At 41.2% G+C, this 10,221-nt stretch overlaps 1 protein-coding gene across 3 annotated transcripts; it reads left to right on the top strand.

Moving 5' to 3' along the window:
• The first annotated feature begins 2,536 nt into the window (after positions 1–2,536).
• Positions 2,537–10,221, top strand: miip (migration and invasion inhibitory protein). 3 transcript variants are annotated; one of them, XM_053867973.1, is made up of 9 exons: positions 2,537–2,599; positions 8,171–8,319; positions 8,400–8,502; positions 8,569–8,680; positions 8,758–8,837; positions 8,902–9,028; positions 9,734–9,830; positions 9,903–10,010; positions 10,076–10,221. In XM_053867973.1, the coding sequence occupies exons 1-9, from the start codon at positions 2,590–2,592 to the stop codon at positions 10,181–10,183; spliced, it is 894 nt and encodes a 297-aa protein (XP_053723948.1). In that variant the 5' UTR covers positions 2,537–2,589; the 3' UTR covers positions 10,184–10,221. The 3 variants fall into 3 exon arrangements, with proteins under 3 accessions (XP_053723948.1, XP_053723946.1, XP_053723947.1); XM_053867971.1 differs by lacking the exon at positions 2,537–2,599 and adding an exon at positions 7,576–7,818; XM_053867972.1 differs by lacking the exon at positions 2,537–2,599 and adding an exon at positions 7,683–7,828.

Raw genomic sequence — 10,221 nt, forward strand, 5'->3', positions numbered from 1 at the left:
AAAAAAAAAACATCTTTTGGACCAGAGAAGACCAAAGTATGACAGAGAGGTGAGACAAGACTATGGCAGTCTGAACATGGAACGCTTCACTCATGAGAATATACCAGGGAACAAGGCCAGATTAAGACCAATATTCTCCCCTGCTCGTGACTAATGGTGCCAGAAGTAGGATCACACACCCAGGCTGTTAAAGCCTCGCATGGTGACAATGGTGGAGTGGACTTCGGCGCCCAATGTTGATGCAGAACTCTGTCCTCTGCGTTGCATCTTAATGTTAAGGTGTATCTACTGGATGAAATGCTTCACCTCCCGCTGCAGTTCTTGACTTTCACAAAGAATGATTGGGGTAAGGATGAGAACCCGTGGGGAGAATGTGACCACGGTCAAAAGGTGGAATTGTGTGACACCTAGTGGTCCAGCATCTCTGAAGGCACATTTTTCCATGGAAGACAAGGATTTGTGGCAAGGTTGGGTCATTTATTTTCAAATGGTGTCGCCAGTGGGATGGTCACATGAGGCCATAGGTTTTTGGTGCGCACCAAGAACCTACATGACGGAACCCCTGAGTGAGGGAGCTATAAGGGGTACATGCATCTGGGTACAGATTCAGGTGAGTCAGGTGCAAAATCACTTTTGAAAGTTGAGTATGTGTAGTGAATTACATAACAATGACCAGCTCTACGTTGCCTACATCTATGAAGGCTTTCTCAGGTAAGTTTAATTGTCTTTGGAGCCATTGGAGGTTACATGTTCAGGTAGAACATTTGTCTTAACAAGCTTGAGAGCTTTTATATGGATTGAAGATGGAAAATATTGTAACAGTACAAACAGTAGACAAGGTCACAGGCCACAGTATTGAAGGGTTGATGAGGTTTCATGAAACATTGTCCTGAGGCCACCAGATGGCACTGCCTGCTGTAAAATGTTTGAACTTCAAAGAAGCCTCATATCATTTCTGAACCGAGAGCGCCATCTAGTGGCCTCTGAAAATGTGGGCGACGTTTCACGTTTCAACACAGTACTGATGACACCACATGTACCCATCACTAGTAGTATTATTAACATGTAGCTAAGAGTTTTTCCTGCTGGGGTGAGCAAGGATTTAGGAGTCAAAACCAAAACGGAAATATTGGTACTAGTTCAACACGAGCGTGTAAATAGTCAGTGCATCTTCATGGCTCACGCATCAGTCTGTATACTGTAGATTTAACTAAATTTCAGCTGGATGCTATTTGGTCTTGCATTTTCAACAGGTCCACATCATCCACTGTTCTCTTCCGATCCCAGGCTCTCGTGTCGCACGCTTAATTTAGGGGCAGGGAAGTTGTTCCACCTTGTTTAATTATGCCCAGTAAGGAACCGCAAACTCGATTATCGGTGATGTATTTGTATACCGGGCCCTGTTGCTGCGTCGTCCGCTAACGTGTGCCAGGATGCCAGGCATTGAAAAATGGATCTGAAAAACCAGCTTGAAAGCTTTTTAATTAGGCAACACTTGATGAATGTGATGCATGTGACTGTGAAAGCTAAAAGCCAGTGGCAGAGGAGAATATTGGAGTCTTAGGAGAACAATATGGTGAAGATGGATTTGTCAGAGGAGAGTGACAGAAATTGTTTTACCTTGCGAAAATCAAGGAAAGAAAACTACATGTTCTTTAAGATATTTCGGTTACAACTTAACATTGAAAATTGAAGCCTGGCGCTCAACAATCGCAGCAATCGCTGGTTTGCTTTCCCTCCTCCACGTTCATTACAATTATGAAAATGTTGAGGGATTAGCGCTGCATTCAACAAGAGCTCCACCGGCAGCCGAGAATATTTGGGCTTAAAGCATCTTATTTTGGGTGAGACGCACATTTGTTGTTAATTTCATGTGATATGGGAGGATTTGGGGTAATATATCCCTTCGCAGGGCCCGAACAACACGGCAGACGTGCTTATATAACCAGACTTGACTGAAGCGCCGCAGACAGGATGATGAAGCGACAGTGACAGTGATGGCACACGGGGCAGTTTGTCTCTCAGCCGTGATGGCATTACTTGTTCTTACACACTCCGTATTAGCTTGGTGACTTTCGGGAGATTCACCGCCGTCGCCTCCGCTTGAAATATCAGCCATAATGAGCAGATTTGTTCCCTCTCTGCAGATTTACTGCCCATATTTAATGGGCTTGAGAGAAGCATATCAAAGCTATTAAGCCCAGCAATGACTATAAACTCCACCAAGAAGTTTCCCGGGGAGCAACAGCGGAGTAAACATCATGTCTGTCCTTGGACCGTAAATCTGCATCCAATAGATGGCCTGTTCCAGGAGCCTGACCAGGCGTGACCAGAGTGTGATTGTCGGGGACATAGCAGCTGTTTTGTCTGGCGGTTTCACTCCTAATCAAGGGAAAAACAAGCGTGACCAGGCATAATAGCCGGGTGAGTAAAGCAGCCTTATGAAAAACAAACTTAAAAGACTCAAAGCTTATGTGAATGTAAACCTATGTTTTCGCTGATTTCCTCAACAGAGACTGAGGCAGAATCAGTTCCTTTTGTTGTCAAACCCACCAGGTCATCGACTGATACAATGGAGGATTATGGGAAATGGTGCAAGGTAATTCACCAGTTATTACATTTTTTTCAAGTTTGAGATTTAGTGCAATGAATTAAGTTAGATGGATTCAAATCTGTTGGTAGCCAACTGAAGAAAGGTGTGTCTTTCCCTTTTCAACAGCATCCAATACAAGTCAATGCTAGAAAAGTACTCCCAACAGAACACCATATCTAGTCTAAGGAGGTACTGAGACAATGTGATATTTTCTGGACAAGTACATAAAAAAGATGAATTCATAGAGGATCCATAAGTTAAACTATAATGTTGTTTTGACCACAGGCAGAATGTATAAGTGCAGAAGTGTGTTAGGAAAGTGTTATTGTTTTTTGTCAAGTCACTGAGTCATGGTTCTTCACAATTTTGTCATGACTCGTATAGGTGAATTAAATGCAGTGATGAATCATGTGTAAAGTGGAACATTTCCCACTAAATCCAGGTGCACTGCATCGTACAATGGGATGTCATAACCAAAACATCCACGATGAAGTAAACTAAATGTGATGTTACCGATGGACAGGATAGAAGCACAAAAAATATTCCACCCTGATGCTTAAACAAATGCCTCCAGATTCAACTTCAATTTGATGATTCTGTTGTTAAATATGAATCAATTATAAAGCCTCAACATCTGCATTTGGCCATAGAAGTTGCGAGCCGCGTTGTGCTCGTCTTCTGTTTGCTGGTTCCGGACTTCTTTTTCCCTCCGGAAAATCCTGCGTCAGCTTGTCGGCCAGCTGTCAAAAGCCTGGCTGAAGATGGTCAAGCATCACTGTAGGCTCGGTTTCTGACAGCCGGCCGACCAGAAGATGCCGGATTTTTCAGCAGGTACAGGGCAGAGCTTAAACCGAGGACGGCCGTCACTGCCTGATGCTGTCGTGGTTAAAAAGTTGCCAGGGAATTGAACTTTTCACATGAGCCAGCACCGAGGTGCTGTATTCCTTCATGAGCCTTCATGTCTCTACTTTGACAATAAGGAGTAGTCTCCAGGAAAACCGCCGAGGCAGCACATTTACACTTCCATGACAATAAAAAAAGAGTAAACAATACAATAACTAAAGAAAGGTATTGGGTCATTGAAAAGGCATTAATACATATCCACCGAGGTGCTGTGCACTAACCATTATAAAACACTGACATTTAAAAGTTGGTTTATGACAGCGATTCTATTGAGTGATGTGTTTATGGACCAGTTTAATTGGGAGCTTGTCATATGAACCGATGTGCCTTCCACTTCAGGCAGAGGTAACAATATCAATGTAGCTTTCTAAGACATATCTACGAGAAAGACCTTGAACATCACATGTCAGGAGAGACTTGAATGAAAACTCAGTGGTTGAGGCAAAGCAAAATGGTGTATTTCAGCAGGGTGCTTGTCTGCAACCAAAAGAATATGTTATGTGTTGGGGAACATACATTATGTGTGTGAAGAAGGAGGATATGGCTATGATATGGAGCTTCATTGTTTCCATGTATATTTGAGTTTTCCTGGATTCAAGAGAACTGAATCTCATACATGCATGACCTCAATATTTGGGTAGCGATTGTGTGGTCACCTTACTTAACACCTTGCTATTTTTAAAATGTGAAAGGTTTATATAACAAGTAATCTGAACACAATTGCACCATCATCTTGACTTGACTGTAGAGAAATATCCAGGTCCTTCAGCATTCACCCGCCTCTGAAAGTGCCGCTGCCTGGACGGCGCTGTGGCAGGTCTAAACCTCTTATCTTAATGGCATCCTCCGCTATCACACTATCACAGGAGCGATTCGGACAATCGACCCGTTCACATCCTTTATCAGCAAAAACCACTTACATCACCAATGCTGCTTGTCACCCTCTTTGTCAGTCGCCACCGACCGCTTCAATTACATTCTTCAGCTGGTGGAGTGTCACCCTCCTCAACCTTACAGACTGTAATGCTCCTTTCACAGAGAGTTTCTGCATATCTATCGTAGCTTTGGGAATTTTCTTTCACCTGATTCTGATAATGATGCAGAACATTGTGCAGCAAGCAAGAGATTCACCTCCAGTTCCCGATTCCCTGGATATATATGAGGCTGTTTTTTCCAATGAAATGAACTTCATATGAAAGTTGCTGTGATATTTTATCACTTTTCCACTCAATATATGGTTTGGGAACTGGAATATTCTTTCAAGAGATTAAAATTTGGATCTCAATTAATCACACAAAAGCTGAGTTAACTCGCGACAAACGAATTACACATTTTGTATCTGTTCTAAATGTAACTTTTGTCTACTCCAACAACTCAACATAGCGGACATTGTCAAAAACAGGATTCAGAATAACCTCAGAGGCACTGAAAAGGTTCAAAAACATGCTAAAAGCACAATATTGTAAAAGTTATTGGCCCCTCTTGTAGTTGCTATCTTTAGGACAGATACAAAATGTGTGGGTAATTTGCCATTAATCATGAGTTAACTCACCTGTGGTGTGATTAATTGAGATTAAAGATTTTATATATTGACACCCCTAATTTATTCATATAAAAATGCATTTTAATCATTTTAATCATTTTAATCGCACGAGAGAGTTAACTCACGATTAATGGTTAATAAATCACACATTTTGAATCTGTTCTAAATGTAATTTCTAAAGATTTTATCAACGCTAGAGTCGCCAATAAGTAACAACCCAACATAGCAGATACTGTCAAGAACATCCAGAGGCTCTGAAAAGGCTCAGCAACAGGCTAGAAGCAAAGCACAGTAAGCATCAATGGCTCTGGCAATCTCTTCCTTTGAGTTATATCTGTAACAGATACAAAATGTATGGCTATTAGTTGTGAGTTAAATGCGATTCATTCAGCATAAATCTGTCCTTTGATAGCCCGAGTTATGATTTTGTTTTGATCACGTTTCCTTTCATCCATGTAAATTCAAGTATATTCAGTTCAAGAAGTTTATTTCCAGTTGACCAAGAAGTGCTGGACAGCAAATCCAGGTCATGACAATCAATCCGTCTAAATCGAATGAGCATGAAGAGAAATATTTTTGGCAGCTGAAAAGACATCTATCAGGAACATCATCTTTACAAAGTTCTTTGGTGAAACTGTAACTACTGGCTCACACACAAGTGATAGATGGTTCTAGTTGGTATTCTGGGTGGGATACGCTTAATTTTCAAGGACAAAGACAATTATAGTAGGATTTTTTCACAGAGAAACTTGATGGTTTTCATTCATACAATGCTTTATATTGACCAAATCATTTAGAATTTGAAAACAACTTTATTTCTGAAGATGAACAGATGCAGGAAATAGCAGGGACATCGACTTATATTTGAATCTGTAATTTGGAATCCCTGAACAAAAGCAAACAAAAGCATCTGTTTGCTCTTTTTCAGGGATGTTTTTCACTACACAATGACCAGAGCTTCCACTACTCTGAATGTACTTGAAATTCTTAGAACAGTGAAATTATTATCCAAATATTTCCAATAAATTAAAAGCGCTTTAGTTTAAATAAGGTTATACAAAAACTTGAATACAGCCACCATCGTGATTTATTGCGCTATTGTCAAACTGATGCAAAATAAACTATATTTTGTTATTTAAATGTATGTATGGGTCCATCATTTGACTCAGTAACATACCAAATTCATCCAAATTAAAAAATGTGGCTTCTCGTGGCAAAATATTCTTCTATATATATATATTGGCTTCACAGTGACCAAGCGTGACTTGACTTGACAATAACTCCTCATGTACAGTAGGCGACCAACACCCTAATATGATTCTACAACAACATTAGGCCCCATTTACACGCAGTATGTGAATAAGCAATTACCACGACACACCTGTTTCACATCCCACGCTTTTTTCGTGACTAAGTATAGTTTGATTTTGTTTGGGCTGTTGTGTCTGTGCCTAATGAGCAATGACGTGTCCTGACAGCAGGCTCAAACTGCTCGACGCTCAACAGTGGGGGTGTAATTACAAAGGCAGGGAGGAGTATATGGCCATTTAATGGTAATAGGCACCAACTCCACACAACTGTGGTCAACTAATCATACTGAGCTGCTCCGGACAGCTCTCAATGCAAACCATCCGTGACTGAAATATGAATGAGCGGCAGCACGCCCCCACAGTTCCGCATTATTTGCTCCACAGGGTATTAGGCATATCATTATGGCACTGATCCGGCACCACCTGCGGCACTTTCATTAGCCTCTGACATGGACAAACAGGTGGGATGTAAATAATCCGGTGTATGATGACACTACAGGGAGGATGACGATGATGATGATTCTATAAACCTTCCTCAGGCAAAGCGTGGTCAGTTAAAAGACAAAGACGTAAATCGATGGCTTGACATTGTCTGTAGGTGTGAGCGTTCATGTGCCCTGTCCACGGAGTTCCCTGCCTCCTGGCTAAAAAAACAAAAAAAACAAGATTAGCATTAGCAGTTCTGCTTCAATTTCATGTATAGCATAGTAATCTAGCAATCTCGCTGCTCAAATCCCATTTTAGTTTTGGTTTGAGAAACCACCATAAGATTATTCCTGAGGTAAAAATTAAGAACATTCATAATCGAAATAATAATTTATACCTAGGTTACTTGTAGTTATAACTTGTATGCCAAATAAATAAATAAAAAATGCTATATTGTAATTAAATCGTAAATCTCAGATTATGTCTTTGTAAAATAAACAATTTTGCATAATTGTCATTGAATATTTGTACATTTTATTATAACGAATATATATAGATATAGATATATATTCACTATTCACTCACATTTTAGAATGATTATGAAAGATGAAACGCTTCCATTCCATTTTTTTTATGTGAGAGAGCCACAATATTGCAACATAAAGTGGAAATATTACGCCCTCTTTCGGTAATAGAAAATCCCTGCATTCGAAAGCGACTTGATCGCAATGCATTTTGGGAACTCACGTCTAAGCCAATCAAATCACTGTTGATACGGCGTTGTGAGGATGGGGGCGGGACATTTGAATAACAGACAGAAACAAATCTGTGCTGCAAGTTAACCTTTATAGTTTAGCTTTAAATGTCGTCGCTCGGCCGCCTGAAGACTCTGCGGGAGCGTAATAAGCATTTATTGGAGCAGCTGAGTCGACAAAGAGAAGCTCTAGCGCGTCAGAAGAGGGAGAGAGAGGAGACGGAAGACCTGCTGATCTGCCTTGGTGAAGACAGCAGCTCCGCTCGGGCGGCTCTCGCCAAACATGCCGGTAACGCCAAGTTAGCAACACACTTTTTCTCCACCACATACGAACTGAACATTTAGACAAAGGCGGAGTGAGGCAAGCACCAGGATCCACAGACATCAAACTTAACATTGGACACAATTATAGTTATACGATATAGTATACGAGCATGTATCATAAGTAAATACTGCAATGTATCGCAAGTAATTTCTCTCATGAACTGAACATGAACTCTGGTTCTGTCTATACAGTATGGCTACTGCCCTGTGTCCCCGCCGCACGCCCTATGCAGCTGACACTGTCTGTACCACAGTAAAATGAAACAAGCGCTGTGTTTGTATGGCTCTGAGCTGGTGGAATTTCTACTTATCTCAAGATCCAGGCAAACGACCAAACACCAACCCGGATGCTGAATCGCCACCATCCGTCCCCACACACTCAGGCGATATTGCTGGACCATCTGGGGAAGCATCAACAAGGCCACAGGAATCAGCTGACTGTTTAGAAAACCGCAGCAAAAGAAAGGTAATGTTAGAGTTGGAAAGGGTGTGAAGTGAACATGTTCCCTGTGTGTTTATAGCAGTAGTCATCAATATGTTTTCCAGGGAGGTGCTGTGAAGCATGTACGATTTCAGACTGAGTGTGAAGCGATTCCAGAGACTAAGCCGCTTCGTGAGCCGTCTTTACTTGGATATGACTGGATTGCAGGTACTCTACTTGATGTTCCCTGCAAATAAAGGGAATGAAAACATGTCCTGTCAACTGTCCTTGAAGGTGTTTTGGATGCAGAAGATTCGTCCAAAGCGCACTCTGATGAGTACCTGAATGAGCTCCGTTCATTTCGGTCACACAATAAAGACGAGTGTGTTCACAGCACACAAGAAGAGTAAGTGCTTCTCATTTGCTCTTCCACTGGATGATTCATTGTCGCTGTCTGAACACTTGTCGCTGGATGACTCACAGGTTTTCAGAAGAGCGAGATTCTCTCCTTCCTCAGTTGAAAGACACAAAGAGTCCAGACGCTGACACAGACACGCATCAATGTAGGTTTCAGTTTTCTAAACTGTGATTCGGAACAACGATAGACAAATGGTGTGTGTCCTCCAGGTACATTCTCTTACAGAATCAACAACAGACTGTTCCCAGAGCCACTGAAATCTCCAGACTGCTGTCCTGTGTGTGGACTGCTGAAGTCCTCCCACGCTCACACTCTGGCAGACCCAGCTCTGGTTCGGTAAGATAATAGGAGTCTTGAGTGAAATTTTCAAAATGCACCAATGTCTATTAAACAAACATTAATATCTTTTTTTTTCTATCAGTACAATAAGTTGTGTTCAGAGAGGAGCCATGTCAACACAGATATCTCTCAAGCTCACTTTGGTTATCTTTGTGTAGCTCTGTCGTCAGTTCAGTTACCAATTTTTAGCCGTATAAATTGTTGGTTAATAAAAAGGATGTTTTTAATGTTACAGAAAATGTTTCAAACTGAAGGCATCGCTTGTGACTAAGTGGCCAAAGAGCTCAAAAATAAAACGCAACACACATCGACCTCCATATTGTATGCCAGTTTCATGACTTCACATGCCCTTTCCAAGTGTTAATATCAACCTCTCCTCATCTTATTAAGTAGCACACGAGTCAGTGTGGGCCAGTATATTAGTTATACATACCATTATATTAATTATGCATTGCTATGAAACATTCATTCATGGAAAATCGGTTGGAAACTTGTTGGGAAAACCTTCATTTTTTTAATGGATATTTATTTCTACTCATATAAGATGGTAATATAAAAAAAAATAAATTTTCATTTAAATATCTCTATTACTAATTTGCACATGTGTAAAATCCATGTTGAATTTTAATGTAGTTGCTGAATCGTCTGACAGTAGCTGCAAAAAACTGTTAATATACTCTTCCTGCTTGTTTTATTTCCAAGGACTGACCTCCCCCTCTGCACCCTCTATCCACCATACAAGCATAAGCCTCATCGCAGAGGCAGCTTCGACCCGTCTGATAGTTTGGGGTTACCAGCAGTGAGTCAGTACGGGTTTATATTGACACATTTGAGATTCCTCTTCCTCATGTTGCTCCCACGTCTATTCCAGCACTGCCTCTCTGGCTGGTCCAACTCAGTCCAAAGCCTTCAGCCCTGTCCAAGTAACCTGGACCTGCGGAGCAACGTCGTCAAAAAGAGTTTCCCACTGTCACCCCAGGTAGAATCCTCTGACTGACTTTCATAAAAGAATGTAAAAAAACTGTAATTTCCTTTATTTTTCAGCGTCAATCTCCTCCAAAAGTCTTAGAGGCCCCAGCTGTGCGTGGTGGAGCTCGCCACAAATCCTCGCCAAAAACTCCACAAAGACACAAACATCCTCACCGAAAATGATTGTGGTTTTATAAGAATAACCACCTGGCAAACCAAAG

The sequence above is a fragment of the Synchiropus splendidus genome, chromosome 6 (genome assembly GCF_027744825.2).
Source record: "Synchiropus splendidus isolate RoL2022-P1 chromosome 6, RoL_Sspl_1.0, whole genome shotgun sequence".
In the NCBI taxonomy this organism is placed as follows: Eukaryota; Metazoa; Chordata; class Actinopteri; order Syngnathiformes; family Callionymidae; genus Synchiropus; species Synchiropus splendidus.